This window comes from Alexandromys fortis, unplaced genomic scaffold (genome assembly GCF_014885135.2).
Source record: "Alexandromys fortis isolate MF-2015 unplaced genomic scaffold, M_Fortis_MF-2015_v1.1 scaffold_10, whole genome shotgun sequence".
Taxonomy (NCBI): domain Eukaryota; kingdom Metazoa; phylum Chordata; class Mammalia; order Rodentia; family Cricetidae; genus Alexandromys; species Alexandromys fortis.
Window position 1 is genome coordinate 16,277,400 of NW_026067895.1, and position 21,833 is coordinate 16,299,232.

Consider the following 21,833-nt stretch of genomic DNA (forward strand, 5'->3'; position numbering starts at 1 on the left):
CACAAAGATGTTCCACTAAGGGGGAAAAAAAAAAACCCGAGACACTAAGAACAAGAGCAATGAATTAAAACCAGGGGAAGACACTTACCTAAGCAAATAGCTCACTTTAGGAGATCCCTGCCATGATTACAGCTTGGGACATAAGAATCACTTTGGATCCAACTAAAACCAAATACAGACTTAGCCACCCACTGCTTTAAGCGCTACACATTCTATAAGATGCAGTCATACAGGTTCCACTACATTCTACCAGCTTAAGTTAAATGAGATATCAGTTTTCCCCAACCAAAGTCATTACAGAATAGCTGTCTGATTGATCTATGGGTCAAAAACTATGAGGACATATTGATAAGGTTCTGGGTCTGGCTGGGGGTGAGGAGGAACTATTCCACCACTCACAGCTCACCCTCCAATTGTCAATTCACCTGAGTAACCACCAACCAAGACTAGGTAGCTTTATCATACCTCCCCTGCCCCTTGTAATTCAACAGCCTTTACTCTCTGAAGATATCGGAAAACAGACTGCCATCAGTCATGGTCTTAATTCTGGAGGAACTGTATCAAACAGGCAACAAATACAATATTCTCTCAAAGCTCTAGAAGCTTTAGTTAGTCCCATTTCAAAATTATTCAATATGCTGTGATTTCAACACTTGGGTAAATTTCATTTCCAAACCATTACTAGATAGCTAAATGCCAACCCATCATCGCTGGATCTTAAGACTATGGTTTACTCTACTTACTTGTATTTTAAGAGCAGCCACTGAATTAACCAGAGTCCTACAAGGATCATGCCGTTAATTTCGCAAATAGAAAAGGCCCACTGCACCCGGTTAAAATGGTCAAAAAATGTGTCCGGTAGTGGAGGCTGCACCTCCTTAGGAGGTACTCATTCATGGACGACCGAGATCATCACTGTAGTGAGGACGAAACAGGAAAGAGCATAAAGAAAGGCCAGAAAAGTCTTGCCCCACTCCATGGGGTACTGGGAGCGCTCTGGTTCTGGCATGGGGATCTTTATCATCTCTTTCCTATACCCATTTGGCATTCCATTGGGTTTAATCTTGATGCTGAAGCTGCCATCGGGGTCGGGAATGTCGACGCCAATGCTAAGGTGCCCATTGGCGTGGCCATTCTTGTGTGCTTCGATATGGTGCTCCATTTTCAGGGTCTCGATCATGTCTAAGAGTCGCTGCCCGTTGTCAGATGAGACTCGGCACAGTGGGGGCTTTTTGAAATCCTCTTGGGTTAGGTTGATCAAGTCCTGGCCTGTGAAATGCTCGAGAGGTTCACAGTATTCTGGCATAGCATTCTCCAGCAGCCAGTCTGCCACCTTCTTGGGTGACCAATAAACCACTTCCTTCATGGTACTGGCAGACAAGACGCAGCACCCCCAACTTGCGCTCAGACGTCAGCAGTCACTGTTCGTACAAGGCAGGACACTATCCCTCCTGGGCCGGGTCATCTTGTTGGGTCTCATGAGCAGAGACTCAGTTGGCAAGGTGGTCAGGGCAGTTTAAAACTCGTCATGGAGTAGTGTCCGAACATTAACTTGCCTCATTTCTGAACAGGATTCTTCCTTCTGTGGGAGGAAAAGAAAAGGTTAGGACCATGGGACTTCTAGATCAGTTCCTTCAAAATGCAAACCGTGGAAGGACAGTCATCGGTAAACTGTTTCAAGTGTGTTAGTTTCAAGTTTTTTTTTTTAATTTTATTTATTTATTATGTATACAATATTCTCTCTATGTATATGTCTGCAGGCCAGAAGAGGGCACCAGACCTCATTACAGATGGTTGTGAGCCACCATGTGGTTGCTGGGAATTGAACTCAGGACCTTTGGAAGAGCAGGCAATGCTCTTAACCACTGAGCCATCTCTCCAGCCCTTAGTTTCAAGTTTTAATGATTCCCTGGTCTAAGTCTTCCACGAAAGATCATTAAATTGAATCTGAAAATGTGTACAGTCAGGGACAGCAGTGGATAGATCTCCCAGGGAGTACTTATTAAAGTAACACAACAGACTCTGGACGCTGCTCAACACAGACCATTGGTTCTCTCTGTACCTAACACACTTCCATGACATCACAGGAAACAGTCTGGCATCCTTGCTCACTCCATCAGTTTCTCTGCTGGGGAATGCTGAAAATGTGCACAAGATGTGACAACTTTGGTGTCACAGAAGAAAATCAGAGAAATGCTGGTCTTAAGATCATCTGGTCCAATCCAACTTTACAAGCCTTTTTTGTTCTTTTCTTGCCAAAAAAGCTACTAGTTCACTTTTTCCCAACATGTGTGACCCCTAATACAGAAAAGAGTACCACAGAGGCTGACTTGGTTGGCACAACACAGGCAGAACCTAGGGCCAAGGCTCAGGTGATCTTTCTATCCTCAGTCACTCGACACTTCTGTAGATCCCCATGACTTTAAAAAAAGGGGGGATCTGATCCACTGCTCATCTATACACGAGGAATGCGTCCTATAAAGGTCAAAGGTCTTGCCCATAGTTGAATGTATAGAGGGGATGTAAGTTCCATGTATGTATTTGTGGTGGTTTAAAAGAAAATGGCCACCAAAGGGAACCGCACTATTAGGAGGTGTGGCCTTGTTGGAGGAAGTGTGTCACTATGGCTATGAGGTCTCTTTTTCTTAAGCTTCCCTCACTGTGACAATTAGCCATTTTCCTGTTGTCTGTGAGATGGAGCACTCTCAGCTCCAGCACCATGTCTGCCTGCACTCGGCCATGCCCCCTTTGTGATCATAATGGACTGAACCTCTGAAACTGTAAGCGAGCCATCCTCAATTAAATGTTTTCTTTACAAGAGTTGCCATGGTCATGGTATCTCTTCATAGCAATAAAAACCGTAACTAAGATGGGCGGCGTTGATTAAAATACTTGACCAGCGGTGTAACAATCAAAGGCCTATGCTCTAGTGAAGACTCCAAGGGAAGGATGCACACATACAGAACAGATGCAACCAGAGGCCCTGAGTAATGCATCGTGCTGCAGAAAACACACAGTACTGCAGAAAACACAGACCAGCTAGGCTATGCTTGATGATTCTGAGGGTTCCCGTTTTTCTGCCACTGATTTCTTTTATAAGTACATACTAATTTTGTAACAATTACTAAAAAAATAAGGAAAGATCAAAGCAAAAGCCTAAATTTCATATGCAGGCCACATAGCTATAAAACGTGGCAAGCGGTATCTCTCCTGCTTGCCTTTCTGTCTGAGTTTCAGCCTGTTCTCTTTAAAATGGATGCAGTAACAATAAAATATTTCCTTTAGAGGGTTGCTGTCAATCACTGGGTCTATATATGAAAGTGGATGAAACAGCTGAGCTTTTCAAGAGGTTGGTGGGGCACATGTCTTCTTATCCTGTCTCAAATCATTAGTCCTATGCAGTAGGCTCTGTCCACTTTATCTCCCGCTACAACAAACTCTACCACCTGGACTTTTTCTGACATGATTATTGCTATGGTAACTACAGAAGGCGCTCCACACCCCTAGAAGTTTAAAAGCTGGGAATTATGAGTGACATTGTTTCCCTAAGAATGCGCTCATGGAACTGTACTGTGCACGTGTACTGTGCCTTAAAAGGATAGTTCTTCCACCAAGTACATTCAGTACACACTGTGCTCACATTAGGAAGGTACACACTTGAGGCATTCCCAAGTAGAGAAAATGCTTATGTGGACTTCTCAAATTGACCTCCAAAGGTTTACCTACTCTGCCCATCCATTTTCTCTCCAGTCTCACACCAAACCGTCAAGTTGACTCTAGACTGAGGACAGACAGCATGTGTCCTCCCGATTTCTTATAGCACCAACAGCAGTACCAACCTTAAGGACACACCCCAGTCCCTCCCAAGTATTGGAGGTGCTGGATACCCGCCCCCCCCCCCCCGCCTCACTCTCTCCCCCCCCCCCCCCCCCCCCCCCCCCCCCCCCCCCCCCCCCCCCCCCCCCCCCCCCCCCCACGACCCCCCCCCCCCCCCCCGCCTCACTCTCTCCTAGCTAAGCACCTGCAGGTTCCCAGAAGCTGAGTGCCTCACAAAGGCAGCTACTTCAAGCAGCCACACATTTCATGTCCCCAGGGCTCAAAAGCCACTCAGTCAATAACTGGCCAATAGCTTCACAAACACCCGTAGCGTCGTGCAGACTGTGTAATGGAAAATAAGCCTAATAGTGTCACTAATATTGAAATGTCTTTTAAGCTACCTTGGACAGTCAAGGAAATTATGAGCATTTTCCAGAGAGAAAGCCCATGTGACTTCTGCATATGCATAACCATTTCCAGGGAACCTCAACTGCGGTGAACTTGGCCTGAGTGCCAAAGGCATGCATACTAAACCCGAATCCCTGCACAGGCTGTACAAGACAGAGGCCTGTCTCTTAAGCATGAGACCCACAGCCTGGCCTCAAACACTCCCCAGGACATCTAGGGTAACTGTTTGAGAAACCCTCAACATCTACAAGAGGATGCTAAAGAAAAACCTTGACTTCATGTTCAGACCCAAGGGAGAAGGACATTGGCTTTCTCCTAAGTTCTACATCCCATAATTCTTGCCCAGCACAGGAAGCACGCCAGTGTCTGAAACCCTCAGAACAACAGACTACACAAAGGTCAAGACATTTATCACTTCTCTCTGATAGAGAAATAGACAAACCATTTCTTACCGAGCGATAACAAACTTCAAAACAGAAACAAATCAAATTGTGGGAGATAATTTAATATAGAGCTAAATATCTATCTGGCATAGCAAGTACTTCAAACATCAACCAAATAGAGGAACAAGAATCTTGCAAAGTCATATCCATCAAATCATCTTTGATAGCCAAAGGAACTCTCCAAAATATGCTACAAGATAGGCCAGCATCTTCTATTCTGTAGCCAACGAGGGTTAAAAAGGCATTCCCTCCCGAACAGAGATCCTGCACCTCCCCCAATCTGGGATACTTTCCCTCCTCAGTGTTCTACACCCAGTCTTTTCCACATCCCCCAAATCCCTTCCTCACTAACATCGGTGACACACACAGAATCTAACCTCCTGGCATGTCTGTGTGGGAGACCGCTCAGATGGTCCTCTGCAGGATAAACATGTCAGGCAGCCAACACTAGTACCTTAGTGAGGGAAGTCCTTTCGAGTGAAACCAAGCCTAGTAACTATCTCACCCACCTTCACACAGGTGCAGCCATGATGAGAATCCACATTGAAGGGATAAAAGCCTCAGGCTTCTCCATTAATCATCTTATTCTTTAAAGAATGCCCTACCTTCTTTTCCAGGGACCAACTGGGCCCACAGGGACACTTCACACACTTATAGAAGCTGTCCTTTCAGATAGCATCTCTAACGCCCCATCTGTCGCTCCAGCACAGGGCTAAAGACCGTTTCCAGCTTCATGAGGAAACAAACCTTGATTCTAAGGTGAGCTTGAAAACGCACATGTGCGTGCTGTTTGTCTGCAGCTGATGCTCAAGTTAGGAAACCGGGAGAAGTCATTTCTGGGGAAGTGACCTCGCGGACAGGGGCCTAGCTTTTTAACAGCCACTGCGAACAAGCGTGTGTTCAGAGACTCCAGGGCCTGGCTGGAGACGCAGAAGTGGGAGAGCCATTGCTCACCTGGCCTCACTCACTCAGTGGAGATGGAGTGAAGGATTTCTACATAGAGACAAGCAAAACATCTCTACAGCTTGGCCTAGAAGACAGGTCATCTTGGGCAACACCCATCATCACCTGGAAAAGCCAGGCTAAACTCACGCACGTCCCAGCTTACTGAATTTATAGCACAACATGGGGGAGAAATACAGAAGAATGAAAAAGAAATAAACATTTCTTCCTGAAATATCCCAAAATTTAAGAGACTGAGATGGTATGGGAACTCTCATCTCTAATTTTTAGAGACAATGTAGAGTCAGGTTTTGATTTGTCTAAAATTTTATCCATAGGAAAGAACTGGCTCTACAGCCAAGGAGCTTGCAGAATGTGTCTGCTGCCCAACAGTCAACGGCCTCAAGCCCAGAGCGCGGCATCTACAGTCCTCAGCAGCTCCATTAATGGGAGGGCAGACCAGAGCACATGTTCATTACAGGGTCCAAGCCCAGCAGGACTTCCTATTTGGTCTTCACCAAGAGAAAAATAACTATACAAAATTCAATTGAACTCAGATTCTTAAAATAGTTACTTTAGTCTTTAATACTACAAAAAGCCTTTCAATGAAACGTCACACCACTATACAATGAATTTATAGTTAATAATGAAAGCCAGATCTCCACGGAAGAAAAAATAAACTAAAGCAATCATTCTGGAAATACAAAGATGACTCAACCAGGCAAAATCAGAAAATAAATCTTTTAGGAGTATTTGCTTACACTTCTTCAAAGGGAGCTATTAAATGGCCTGTCACCTGGAAAAGTCTAGAAATAAAATAGCATTGTGATAATAAAAGCCTGTGAGAATTAAGAATGACATAAAACTAAAACATCACACCAGCGGTCTCAGTACTCGAGTCTGAGGCAGGAGGACGGCAAGCCTGGGGCCAGCCTGGGCTACCTAGCAAGACCTAATCTCACAAACCTGTAACGATACTATAACATCTCCCCGAAAAGACTAGAATTAGGAACTGGTTACAGAATGAAATCCAAATCACTTATGAAACAACTGACATTTTGCAAAAGCTTCAAGTTTAGAGAAAGGTTTCTGAATCTACTAGAACATTCCATAAATGTCAATAATAACCTAATTAACCCCCTAAGTCAATGGAATACTTACTTCTCCATGAGTTCAATTTAGATATCAGCTGGAATGTTTTTTTTTTTCCCCAAAGCAGCTCTAGTAGGCTGCACCTTTTCTTATTTAGCTCTTCGAGAGTTAATTTAAGAGTTTAGAAATTGCATGTGAAAGTTAGAGCAACAATTCTGGCCAACAATACCGGCTGAAAGAGCTACCCATTCAATTCTACAGTCTGGGGAGGTTTAGAAGATTCCTCTGAGCTGCTATAACCTTTGCTCTGGCCTTTATTTTCAATTGCTAGTGCATGCAGAGCTCACAATCCCACAATCCAGCTTTGGTTCACAGAGAAAATCATCCCTCCTGAAAGCAGCTCCTCCAGCTAAGTGCATGCTGACCTACTTTGTGGAGCTTTGCGGAGGGCTCGCTTTACAAAACACACACCTCTGCCTTCTGGTCTACTCGGACGGCATGTGGGGACATCTTTCCGCCTCCACTCGACCTTGTGGATTTAACTGTGTTTAACACTTAGATTTCACACTATCTGTAGAGAATTCCTCCTCAGTGACTGCCCAACTGTTTATCTAATGGTCTCCTTGTTTAACTCTCTACTCCCACAAAAGCTTGAACTACAGTGAGAAGCAGCAACCTTCAATGTCCCCGGGTGGAGGTGACTTTGGGTTGGTAAAACCAATAGGACATAACGACAAGAAAGCAGTCACGCCAACTGCGTACTATGAACCACAGTTCCGTCTACTTCAGAGAACCCCATCGCCAGCAAAGTCCACTCAACCCAGGCATTTCATGATAAGGTGTTCCTATATTCAGTAATCAGAGATCCTAAAGTATCATTTAGTACAACAAAAAATTAGAAATACATTAAAAATTTATTATACAATACATGACTAAGTCCCCACTAAAGACTGCAACACATTTCTATATTTATAGTGATATTTACAATTTTATGAAGAGAACACCAGCTATAAAACAGAGTATTGATTTTGTTAATATATGTATGATAAATACCGTGGGATAAAAGTCAAGGTATTATTTGTTAACTTCCTGTTGTCCCAGAATAACAGAATTATAAAATAATGTTCTGCTTCCCTCCCCCCACAATGTCTTAAAATCTCTCTGATAAGCACATTTTACTCTTGCCTAGAAAAGAAAAAAAAATAAATCTTGTCGCTCTTCTAAGTATATTGTTCTGAAATCTGAAGGTTGCACTGCAAAGCTGAAAAGATGCTTCCTATACCAGCTTTCTTCAGAAATAGGAAATGGGCTTGAAGACATGACTAGAATTTACAGACACAACCCCAAGCCCTACATATGAAGAAACAGTACTGAGAAGTGAGCCAATCTACCAGCAACGATAAGACTAAAGCCCAAACCTACGACAAAATTCTAGGCTGATATATCTCCCACTGTCCAGAGCGAAGACAAGCCAGGAGAATTATAACTGCCTACTACCGAGTCCCACGGTGTCTGCCCACTCAGGTAGCTATGAAATGGAAAGGACCACTTGGAAATTCTTCCCTGATTGTTAACGGGGAAACCCGGCACACACAACTCTCTGAAAACTCATCACTACAGCTTTCCTTGCGATTTGATTCTTAGAGCTCACTTAAAACTGAAGCAAATCTATTCCCACTCAACTGACCAGCTGCCTCTGCTGGGAGCCAGCAGGGCTCTTGTCCTGCTTGCCGGTTAATCTGTCATTCGTAGACGGGGGCTCACTCTAGGGGCACTGAACAATGTCGGAGCATAGCCAATGCTTCAAATTCCAGCAGCTCCCATAGGAGCAGATGTGTACAGTGCTGATGTCAGCCGGCCAGAAGAGCTTTTCCATTTCTAACAAACCTCACTCTGTGCCTTTCCATTCTTCTGTTTAAAAATCAAGAGTTCAAATCCCTAGATACCAGGCTTGTTAGTTGGACTATAAAGACATATGCATAGCTCTCAATCTGTCACAAAAGTAAACCAAGGCTGTGGAAAAAACCCAACTGGCTTATTAGCTTGCTTTTTTTTTTTTGTTTTTGTTTTGTTTTGTTTTGTTTTGTTTTTTTAAAACCCAAGGTGCTGGAAATAGAGAGGTGTTGTATTTCCAGTGGTAAAGTACTTGCCTGGTGGCATGTGTGAGGCCCTAAATTCAATTTCCAGCACTACAACAAACAAACAAAACCACAAAGCTTCGGTACAGATTCTACAGCAGATATCCGCATAGAGCCTTCAACAGCCTTCCCAGTAGCGCACCGGAGGTGAGCAGTTGTGAGACCAGGAACTGGACTTTTGGGTCTGGGAAGAATGGAACTTGGCAGAAACAGTAAACTGCTGCTTCGAGAGAACAGAGAACGGCTTTGACCAGTCCTGAGTGCGATGCCTAGGGCCCCAGAGATGCAGCTTTCCTGAGGCCTTCCGGTGGGCTTTTTTTCTCATGACGCAGTTACAGGTGAGAAGCTCTTGCTCCTGCAAGTAACCTCTCACCCCAGACTCTAGTTAGCATCCCCAATAAAAGCCCACTGGTTGGCTGGGTGTGGTGGCATACACCTTTAATCCTAGGGCATTGTGGTACTTGTGTTTAATCCCAGCACTCGAGAGGCAGAGGCAGGAGGATTTCTGTGAATTCTACTCTGTTTTCCAAAGTTCTAAAACAGTCAGGGCTACATAGAGAAACACTGTCTTGAAAACCAAAACCAAACAAACAAAACAACCACGGTTCACCAACCTGGACTCTGCAGCAATCGTTACTTTAATCTGTCATCGGCTCCCTTTTTGGAGTGAGCAGACTCTGTGCTGGTGTGTGGGTGTGCTTTTATATCCTGCAGAAAAAGTTTCTCACATGACATTGCTCAAGAAAACACAAAAAGGAAAAAAGAAGTTCAAAAATATCTTTTTAAACTGTATAAATAATCATAAAAATCACTCAAAAAAAAAAAAACCTGAAATACCAGAACTCAGGAGGCAAAAGCCGAGAGATCTCTGTGTTTGAGGCCAGCCTGGTCTACAGAGTTCCAGGACAGCAACAACCAGGGCTATAAAAACAACAACAACAACAAAAACAAAAAACAAACAAACAAAAAAACACCTGAAGAAGGAATACGCCCAACAGAACGGGAAGCATCCAAACATCAAGCATTCCCAAACAGTAGCTGAAAATATATACTACTAATACCATTTCATATCAATTATCTCAAGGGAAGAGAGAGCAAAGAAATAACAGACAAGCGGTCCATCCTGCTTTTCACAGCGGCTCTATTTTCTCCCACATCGTTCAATCCCCGTCCTTGACTCCGGTATTGGAACCAGAGTATTCACGCTCACTGTGCGTTATCAACATCTAAAAGCAAAACCACGAGTGTATCTTATAGCTTAACATACAGTAAGCACTGTCTCTGGATTTTCTAAGGTGTTCAGATTTCAAATATATCTCTCCCTTCCCTCAAACACCATGGAAATGTCCTTTAAGAAGAAACATTTTGGTTTCTAAATTACTTTTCTCCAAGATAGCTTCTTCTACCTACAAGTAGATAGGTTTTTTTTTTTTTTTTGTTTTTGTTTTTTTGTCAAATACATGATTGTTCTGACTCTGAAGTACCTCTGTTAATAACCTGTGAACTCTGGACATCGGTGTCACGATCAACACATTTGCCACAGATAATAAATGCAGCTGTCTTAAAGCAGGCTCTGCCTCAGGTGAGGATCACCATGTCAAATGGATGTAGGCAGAGAACCGTTTTCAAATTAATAGAAGTCTTTGCTTCGTGTACTTATATAAAATCAGTTTCCCTCGGCCACTGAGGAACAGAAATACCCACTAGTCAGTTAGCTGCAAGTCTCCTGTGTCACCAAGGCAAGTCTCCCATGCCATGCTTATAAACTCGACCCACTGAAGCAGAGAAAAGAGCCTCATTTAAAGGACATGACCCTGGGGACTGACACCAGGCATAAAATTAGCAACAACGCACAGGCCCAGCTAAGAGAAATTAAGTTCAAGTGTGTCTCCCAAAATACATTTCAAATGCTTCTTCGATAATTGGTTAAATTCAAACTATTTTCAGACCAGAGAACATTCAGGGGGGACTTCTGAATGAATGGCTCTTCAGCGTGCCTGCATCCATAGTCATAGAAGCACCTTGTCCAGGGTGCCTGCATCTGGGGTCACAGAAGCACCGTGACCAGGGAGCCACTGCATGCAGCTCTCACGCTTCTCTTTTCGGGGGTAAAACAGGATTGGGGACTTCAAGGAAAACAAAAGTTGTCCTCTCCCTTTGCACGCCCAAGCACATCACATTTGTGTCTTTTTCAGGCAGCAATCCCTAAAACTAAGCAAGCATTCATCAATGTCTCTCTAATTATCTGTGACTCCTTTGTTCTAAGACCTCGTAATCCAAACCGTCTAAGGCCCTTTTTTCTGAACCTCTTTTTCAACTAACAGTTTAAAACACAGACACAGACAGACAGACAGACAGACACACACACACACACAAATCAAAGTTCAGCTGAGAGCCTTACCCATGATGCAAAGCAGCCCGACAGCACAGAATCAGGTTGCTCTACCTGTGAGTGAAGGTGTATACCACCAGGGGGCAGCACAGCAGTAAGATGACAGGCTGTACCAGCCGCCACCAGGTTATAAAGAACACTTCTAAGAGAAAGTCAACTAGGTAATGAAACTCCAGGAACGACAGCCTCTGCTTTCTGAGTCACCAACTGACATTCTTTCCCCAATACCCTCATGATTTCAACGTTCATACCATTAGCAATAGAGCAATTTTTAAATATTTGCGCTATCCTGCAATGTCACAAAACAATTTCTAGGATCCCAAGGAAGTACAAAAGCCTAAATATCAGAGATCACCATTTACAAGAGAGATTAGCCCTAAGAGCTCCACTGGAAATACATCCTTGTCTTATATAAAATTTTAATAAGCTTTATTTCAATGCAATAAAATGAGAACTTCAATCGATGGTGATTACTGAATTACAATTAAATTATAAACATATAAGCTGTAAAACTCGTTCATAAAATGTATGCTAAAATATTTTTTTTTTTTACTGACTGAGATCTGAAGAAGCATGGCTCAGCTGTTCTGCAGTGGGTTCAACAAGCTCTGTCCTCTAAGGAAGACCTGTGTGTCCATCACTACGGTGTGTCACATGGAAAGAACTGAAGTTCAAAGTAAGCATAAACGCTTTCTCAAGGCCACAGCATCAAGAGTCTCTACCGGTAACATAGATGGTACAATTATATAAATCACAGCGTTAAAGCTGCAGACAAAACACTCCAAAAGTAAAAAGATAAGCAACATCACAGGACAAACGTTTTTTAATGATATAGATCACAAATATGAGACGCTCTTTAAAATCTGATAAAGTTTAAATAAACAGGGACTGTAAATCTTCCAGTCATATACATATATAAAGCACACACATACAAGCACACACAGACACATATGTTAATGTGTATGAGGCTAGGGGCTTGATCAAAGGATCATAGGAACACACACACACATACACCCCACACTCCCCGAGAGAGAGAGAGAGAGAGAGAGAGAGAGAGAGAGAGAGAGAGAGAGAGAGAAGTTCAACCTCATTAGTTAAAAACAATTAGACAGCAAAAGAGGCTACGCTTTGGTAACTGAGTTGACGAAGAGGAAGCATCTAAATGAGAGATGGTGTTGATGAAAATCCAAGCGCTTTCCCTGCACGCTACTGCTTAGCTGGTCAGGAAGCCACCCCCTTCACTTCTGTTTCAATCACCAAGGTCAGGCAACACCACACTTCACTGGCACTTCTGCCATGGTCTCCATGTTTGTGCTTGTACAAAGCCCCTCACTCTCAAGCCCTGATTGTGATTCCTATCTCTGAAATCTCTCTCTTAAAATAAAAGGCACACTGCATGTCGCATAAGCCCCTTTCCGCCTTAGTACGGCTGAGTCCCACCACTATGCCGTGCTACCCTGCTCAATTTCCAGTTACTGCTTCAGAGCTGTGTGCGGAACATAATTACACAATTTCTAGCTTTTAAATCTGCTTTAGTAGGTGTCTGAGTCACTGTTTTATTGCTGTGAAGAGACACCATGACCAAGACAGCCATTATGAAAGAAAGCTTGGTGGCTTGCTTACAGTTTCAGAGGTCTGATCCATTATTATTGGGGCAGCGTGCATGCAGGTAGCCGAGAGCTATAAGTTGATCCACAGAAAGAGAGAAAAGACACTGAACTTGGCATGGACTACTGAAACCTCAAAGCCCACCCCCAGTGACACACTTCCTCCAACAAGGCCACACCTCCTGATCCTTTCAAATAGCGCCACTCCCTGGTGACTTGATGGAGGTGGGTCTTGTATCTTATCTGTTGATTTCATTGGTTAATAATAAAGAAACTGCCTCGGCCCTCATAGGACAGAAAATTAGGTAGGCGGAGTAGACAGAGGAGAATGCTGGGAAAAAGAAGCTGAGTCGAGGAGTCGCCATGATTCTCCCGCTCCAGACAGATGCAGGTTAAGATCCTCCCTGGTAAGCCAGCTCGTGGGCTACATAGAATATTAGAAATGGGTTAGAACAATATGTAAGAGCTAGCAAATAAGAGGCTACAGATAATGGGCCAGGCAATGTTTGAAAGAATACAGTTTCCGTGTAATTATTTCTGGGCATAAGCTAGCCATGTGGGCGGCCGGGTGCCGGGGACGCAGCCCCGCCGCTCCTAATTCAACAGTGACTAAGGGCTGAAATATGAGCCAGTGGGGCCATTCTCACTCAGACCCCAACAGCAGAAAAAACAGTTCAGGGCTCGGTTAAATGCTTCTTCCTTTAAAAAATGATATTATACTTCTTTATGATTTTGTTTGTGTGTGTAAGCATGCGCATGCCATAGGTATGCGTGGGGATCACAGCACAGCTCGTAGGAATTGGTTATCTTCTTCCACCCGTGGGCCTGGGTATGGAACCCAGGTCGATCAGGCTTGGTGGGCAAGCATCTTCACCCACTGGACTATATCGCGGGCTCAAGAATTGAAATATTTATTTCTTCTTCCTTCTCATCACTCCCTTTTCCCTTCTTTTTAAATGAGATAGGATCTCAAGTAGCCCAGGCTGGCATCAAACTCCTTATGTAGCCGGGGATGACTCTGAACTTCTTGTCCTCATGCTTCTCCTTCTTCACTGAAAAGATCACAGGCTTTGTCACAATATCCAGGTGTTTTTTGTTCCTTAAGTACTGCAGACTGAACCATGTCTTTGTGTATGCTGGACAAACATTCTACCAACAGGAGCAAGCCCCTTTCCCAGAAACAAACAAACAAACAAACAAACCCTAACTTCTAAAATTGACAGAAGGAACTAAGCGTTCCACTGAAATGACCAAAGGAAAGGCCCAGAAGGGGTCCCTGAGTTTTCATTCTTTGTTACAGAGAACACAAAACTTACAGAGTACCTGAACAGCAATGAATTAAAAACAAAACACTCAAAATTTATCCAATTAGACGCACATTCATCTCTTACAGGAAATAACCCCCCACTCTTTTCAATGCTCCATAAATCCTCTTTAGCAGTGTTACCTAATCAGATTTTACAGTCTGGGAATACAGGTCAGTAGCTGAGCAACTGCCTAGGGTTTGCAAGGCCCTCAGCTTAGTCTTCAGCAATGGAAAAAAGAAAGAGAAAGGAAGGATGGAAGAAAGGAGGAAGGAGGAAAAAAGGAAGGGTGAACAGAGAGATATTACAGCAGGAAATGCAGGCTGGTGTAGGATCTTAGGGATGCTTTCCAACAGTTCATGTATGAACACTGCAGCATCCTTTAGAGACATGAGCAAGGAGATACTGATAGGAAGAGCGAGAACATCGGCAGAGCGGTGCAGGGCATCACCAGGATGGCGGGCGGGTGTCTAACTATTCCTTACCTCACAGTTCTGGAAAGCTGCCGGTGTCACTGTCCTAAATTGAGCTTCTGCATCTAGATCACACAAAGCTCGATTTTCTAGTCTGCCTACATTAGCATTCAAACTATCAGATAAAAGCCACCTCATGCACAAAGATAGCATTACTACGTTATCATAGCCCAGGAAGGGCGCAGCTCAAAAGCATTTCAGAATCTTATCAAATGGTCTGAAGATATGAGGAGATAAAGCAATTAGCTTCCAAATGCCACAGGTGAAGAAGAACCAAGGGAAAATTTTGATTTCATTTGGTGTGTGTGTGTGTGTGTGTGTGTATCGCTCTTTAAGATCAAAACTGGAAAAAAGACTAAGACCAGTCAGTAATTATGATGGCATCCAGAAGACGGCCAACAATGGCTCTTCAAACTACACTGAGAACTACTTTCTTACCACAGAATCAGAGTAGCAGTCCTGTGGGTATCTATTACAAAGCATGTTTCACTTACATGGCAGAGAAGTCATACCATATACCCAACACGAGAGTCTCGGTTCCTCCGAGAGTTCTGAATTTAGAGAGCTCAGTACATACCACAGGGATATCGTATTCATTAAAGGGACTGGATCAGCATTCAGGGAAGAGATTACCAAAGGTTCTGGCAGGGCCAGTGTCACATTCATTACATTAAGGCACAGCTCAAATATATCTATTTATAAACTTAATGAGCTTTTGTCTTTCAGAGAGCCAGCACCAGGGGAGCTAAAGACTGAAGATTACACCACATGGTAAAAACCAAATCACGAATCAGAGTCTAACCAACCATTTACTAAGCACCTAGTGCGTACAAAAGTAATGCTGGCTGGCATCCTGTGAGCCCCAGGGGTACATATACCAGTTTTTGCCTAACTAGATGAAAATGCCCAAATCAAATTCCTGCTCTTTTAAAAACCTTCTTCTGGGGCAAAACCCTCTCTATATATAGATGCCCAACATCTCCCAGACTCCTTCAACCTATGCGAGCCTGTCTGTCCATCAGCTTCACCTTCAAGTATAACTGCCCCTGATGTGCCTACTGTGCAAACCTCCCGTTTCCTCCTTGACCCCTTAAGGTCACTGCTGTGTTCAAACCCCGTGGGTTGCAGCCATTCAAGGAAAAGCCTAAGCTCTCAGGAGCACTCAGTGTCCTTGCTCTGGGCCCTGCTACCTCGTTTTCCACATCTCCCCTTCTCTCATCCAGCTATGATCTCATCCCACTGACAACACGAGCCAGCTCAGCAGGTCTCACAGGTACTGGGCGTGCTCACGGGCTCCTATTTCAGGGTCTTTGCACTTGAGGCAACTTTGGGGATACCCCTCCCCGGATATCCCTATGATTCGGGGACTCCCTTGCCTCAATAGTTTGGTTCAAATACCTTTTGCATCAACTGAAACTCCTTGACTATCACTTTTCATGTTACTTTACTGCTTCATATTTTTATTTACTTAATATCTTTGCAGCCTGAGGCTACTGAGAAGGGGAGCTATGGAAGCATAAAGACTGGAATAAGAAAATTTGAGAAACTCGGGACCAGAAGCAACTAGAAGTTCTTATCACCCATGATCCAGACAATACTAAAGCACTAGTCTCGCGTGATGGTGCATGCTTATAAACCCAGATATTGTGAGGGCTGAAGGGCTTCAGCTCATGTGTTTAAGGCCATCCTGGGTTGCACAGAAAGACCATAGCTCAAAGAGAAGAGGAAAGAATAAGCATGAAGCCACCACTGAAGAAATCAGCTCCAAGCAAGCCATTCTGTAGCATGTGCCATGTTCCAAGACAGAATGGAGACAGGCTCTGGAGGAGCAAGCAGTGCACCCCACAACAGCATGGTAGAGAGAGAAACTCAGTGGGCAGACAGAAGGCAGGCATTAGCTTGTCCAGATTAAACTGAGGCCACAAGAAAGCACACACTTGAAACAGCAGAGAGCACAGAGTGTGGGATCTCCGTCGCATCAAGGTGACACTGGAAAATTTTGGTCACTGGTGCACGTGTGTCTCAGATTTCTGGGGCTCCGAAGTCTACAATCAAGGTGTCTGTGCAGTTATCCTAATCCCGACCCCCACCCCATTCAGCTCTGCATAAAGATCTGCTCACTGCCTCCCTCCCGTCATCTGCTGACTGCTGGCATCCCAGGATGCTCCTCAGCCTGTGGTGTCATCGTCAGCCATCTGCTTTGCCTTGACACTGCCTGTGTGCCAACTCTCTCCCTGCCCCTCAATAAGGACACATATGATTGCAGTTTAGTTTACCTGGATAATCCAACATAAGCTCCCCTTCTTAAAAGCCTTAACCATATCTTTTGCCTGAAATGCTGACTCCTCTCCCAAGACATGCCAATACTAGTTCTTGATACATCTGTATCACAATTTTTGGCCATGATTCGGGAACAAGGTAATACTTCATAAACCTACAGTCTGTATCCACACATTCTGTTGCAGCTTACACACCCACCTTTGCCCTAGAAAAGCATGGTGATATTTTGTTTGTGCTTTAACAGATGAAGCTTGCCTGAAGATCAGAGTGTGGAGCTAGCCACTAGTTAGCAATTGAGGCCAGGCAGTGGTGGCACACACCTTTAATGTCAGCACTCGGGAGGTAGAGGCAGATGGGTCTCTGTGAGTCAAAGGCTATCCTGGGCTACATGAGATTGAATCAGTCTAAAAGAGAAACAGAACCAAATGGTGGTGGCTTACACCTTTAATCCCAGCACTGGAAGGTGGAGACAGGAAGTGATATGGCTGGGTGGACAGAGGAATATAAGGCCTCAGAGGAGACAGGTACTCAGGATTCATTTTGAGATTTCATAGGGCATTCAGTCTGAGGACTTGTAGAGACAGGATACCCCATTTGGTCTGAGGATTCAGTAGAGGTAAGAACTAGTGGCTGCTGCTCGGCTTCTCTGATCTTTCGGCTTTCACCGCTAGCATCTGACTCCAGGTTTTTATTATTAAGAGCAATTAGAATTCTCACTACAGGAGTCTCTCATGTGACTGATGGAATCATTTCTTTGGTCTTACTGATTTCTTTCCTCACATTTCTTATTCCATAAAGACAACAAAACAATGAATCCTAATTAACAGTACACCAGAAAGAGGTGAGAAGTGGGGGAGCTTCAAATTCTACTTAAAATTCAAAACACACAACTAAGAATTTTAAGTCTAGTTACATGCTTTAAACCATCTGGCCAGGAAACTACATGTTCTTCTGTATAACCAGGCCACTGGCAGGCAAGCAGGCTCTAACACCAACATGTCCGAAAAGCTGACCCAGGTCAGTCCCTCTAGCACAGTCAATCACAGCAGCAAGGCCTGAAATGTTTCACAACCCCAGGAAACGAACGTTCATTTGCTAATCTGAACACTTTAATCAGAAGCCCACACGAGTATGTAATTTTCAGCTGAGAACAGCACTTGGCTCAGAAAAGGCTTTGAACATCGGATGAGTGGAGAGCACACGCAATGAGCTGTTACTATGTCTGGTAAGCGAGCCCATCTTCTCACTTCCTTAGTTCCCAGCTAAGAGCTACTATAAACTGAACAAGCATCCGCAAGCCTGGCCGAAGAGCACACTGCACGTGGGTTAAACCATCCCCACGGTTTCCACAACCCAGAGCGTACTGAACACCGACCACGAAATCACTACACACCCCAGACGGTAAGTAAAGCATAGCCACGCTAAGGAAGCAAGGCACACACTTGGACACACGGAAAAAAGGAGCCAACGTGTGAAAAAGCATGTGAGTCTGGCTTCAGTTTAAACGAAAGCAACAGCCAGTTCTAAACATCACACGAGGAAGGCAAGACCTGTTTACCAACGTCTTTCTCTGAATGGCTGGGACAGAACTCAGGACACCCGAGTGTGACAGGAACTCACTCCAATACTGAGAATGAGACTCACCCCATCCATCCAATTCTTTAATAATACTTATGCTCCATAGTTTCTATTTCATGATTATGGGAAATATTAAAACACAAGTAAGGACAGATCTTTAGAAATGCTCACGGAAGCACAGGGCATGGCAAGGTACACCTATAATCCTAGCACTTAGACAGCTGAGGCAGGGGGCTGGCAAGGTGGGAGCTAGCCTAGGTTCACAAGTGACTTCCAGGACAGTTGGGATACATAGTAAGACCTTGTCTCAAAATGAATGCACACACCCCAGTGCATCAATGCATGCACAGGCACACGCATATACAATCACAAAATCTTTTCGGCTTTTTTGTTTTGTTTTGTTTTTCGAGACAAGGTTTCTCTGTAGCTTTGGAGCCTGTCCTCAAACTAGCTCTGCAGATCAGGCTGGCCTTGAACTCACAGAGATCTGACTGGTTTCTGCCTTCCAAGTGCTGGAATTAAAGGCATGCACTGCACCCCGAGAATGTCCTCAAGCACTACACCCCCTGTGGCCCAGCAGTAGATGTGGAACCCTTCATCATGGAACACTAGTCATTGTAATGAATGCAGTGTGTCTGCACAAAGCAGCATGTCACAGGGTTCATTTCAAGGTATATTGACTTATCACAGGTAAGTGGACATACACACTTGCATCTATATATGTACACAGTTCTGGAAACATAGAGATCCTATGTGGGAGGAGAGGAAGACAACAGGGGACAACACAGAATTCTACCTTCTTACACTATATACCATCCTATTCTTTGAAAATAAAGAGTAGAGGGCAGGAGGAAAGAAGAAAGAGAGAAAAACAAAACAAGAGTTACCTAAGAACTCAAGTCTCTTTGAATGGAAGCTGTTTCCTGAAGCAGCGACAAGGCTGCCTTGGACTTACCACAGCCTGCCTGCTTGGAACTCCTTCCTCTTTGGAAGCCTACATTGCTGGGGGCCTGTGGCAACCCTGCTGGGACCAGAGGCAAGGCATGAAGGAAGGAAAGAGAAAGCTGGCTGCTTCCTCTAAGAACACAGCTGGCACCGCAGCTCCCAGGCCAACAGCCAGCAACTTTACTCCTAACCCACGAGGCTTCCCTAAGTGCCAGCACCCAAAGCTCCTCAGAAAGACTCAGCAACCAAGGCCTGCCACAGTCAACAAACAGACCTTTCTGGTCCTGTCCTAAATACGGGGACTCTGGTTTCTAGAAAATAGACTTAGAAGAAGAAAGAAGAAAAGGAGACGGAAGGAGGAAGATGAGAGAACAAGAGGAGGAGGGAGAGAAAGAAGAGGAGGAGGAAGGAGAAGGAGAAGAAACCTCTCCTAATGTGGCAAAAGTCATCAAAGACAGCAACCACCAGTCACAGAAAAGAATCTGACCTGGCCTGCCCAATTTCAGCAGGTCCCTAAAACCCTAGACCAGAAAGAGGTCTGATGTTCTTAGTTTATCTGCACCCCAGAAGCTAGTCTAGGTCATAAGACTCAGAGTAGAAACCTTCATGTTGCCTCCTACATCCCCTCCCGGCCACACACCTGGTTGCTATTCGAGGCTGCACTGGACTGAGGCATGGACCAGGCAGACATCAATACCAAGATTTACTTACAAATGTTCTTATTCACTGCAAACTTTGTTCAAGGTGTTAAATATGCTGGCTCTCTTTATTGAAATGAATGGACATGAAGACAAATATTTAACTGAGAATTTAAGAATAAGACTTTGGGGGTATCGCTCAGCTGGTAAAGAGCTTGCCATCTGAATTCGGATGTGGTAGGTTGTGCTCACAATATCAGCACCGTGCATGGGCTTCAAGTTCAGCCACAGGCCCTGTCTCAAACAGAGCAGAGCGCGATCACTAGAGACCCTCGACACTAACATCTCTGGCTTCCACGCGCAGACACATAGCACACACACAAATAAACAAAACACTAAGACTAAGTCCTGTGGTGTAGAACTGTTTGCAGGGCCACTCTGGGGAACACGTTCTGAATGCAAGAGAGCTGTGGTTGATGCTGGGGGCTTCTCTGCTACGGGGGAAACCACCCAGTCTCTCCTGCACCACGGAAAGAGCGGGCAGAGAGCAGAAAGAAGGCACAATGGAGGACAAGTCTTTTGTGTTTCTTCTGTCACGATTTTCAGTTCACTTCGGATTCAATTGCTTTTGGCATTGAGGACCCCTCCCTTTTCCTTCATTACCTAAACAAGTAGACGGTTTTCAGTTTGAGATGATGCAAGTTTTACAAATGGACTGTGTCCGTCGCCACTGTGAAGGTCCACTGCCACCCCATGCATGTGCCATGCCCTCTGCGGGCTCCTATATTTACCGCTGGTCCCTGCTGGGGCTGCCTTTAGGAAATGGGGGCTGTAGGGGAAGTAACTACTGGAGGGGGAGTTCTTATGTGTTATGTCCTGGTCCTGGTTCCCACCTTCCTCTTTAGGTTGTCTCAGTCAGGTATTCTGTTACAGAAGTGAGAAAGGAGCTACTGCTAAGTTATGCACTTAAGAAATGCAGGAGCTGGGCCATGGTGGTGCACGCCTTTAATCCCAGCACTCGGGAGGCAGAGGCAAGCAGATCTCTGTGAGTTCAAGGCCAGCCTGGTCTACAAGAGCTAGTTCTAGGACAGGCTCCAAAACCACAGAGAAACCCTGTCAGGGGGGGGGGGGGGAAGAAATGCAGGAATAAGGGGCTGAGAAATTTAGCTCAGTGGGAAGCGCTTAAGGCCCTGGGTTTGGTTTGCAGCCAAGCTGGGGCTGGGTTAGAGCAGTGAGGTAAGAAGTTTGATTTCACCACTTGAGAAAAATGTTTTCTTTGTAAAAAAGACCCAGCAAACAAGCCAAGCAGAAAGAAAATAATCCCTACACAGTAGGCCAGCACAGGCTCTGTGGTGACACAAGTAGGTTACTGAGGGGAGCTTGCCCCCTTCACCCTAAGCCTTCCCTAGGTCCCCTGTCTGGGGTCAGAGGGCAGTGGAGAAGAGAAACAGGTGATTTAGGAAAGAATGAAATTCCCAGTCTTCTGGGTAGTTTAGCAGACCTCTTTTGTGTGTTCAAGAAGAAAGAAGTGCTTTGGGTACCCCCATCCCTTCATCACCCCAGCCCCCCATCCCTTTACCACCTCAGTTCCCCATCCCTCCATCATCCCTGCTCCCCATCCCTCCATCACCCCAGCCACCACCCCCAACCAGAAGCTCAAGGAGAGGAAGGTGTTTTCCTTTTCCCAAAACTTCCTGATGCAACTGAAGGTGAAATGACAAGAAAAAATTAGACAGTTTGATCATGTATATACAGTCACATATATTTTATACTAGCA

At 44.6% G+C, this 21,833-nt stretch overlaps 1 protein-coding gene across 1 annotated transcript in view; it reads right to left on the reverse strand.

Moving 5' to 3' along the window:
- Nucleotides 1–21,833, reverse strand: part of Sgms1 (sphingomyelin synthase 1) — an 83,270-nt gene that overhangs the window by 33,275 nt on the left and 28,162 nt on the right. The window contains 1 exon segment of the mRNA XM_050157565.1: nt 744–1,582. Coding sequence (XP_050013522.1) covers nt 744–1,366 — 623 coding nt within the window. The 5' untranslated portion in view covers nt 1,367–1,582.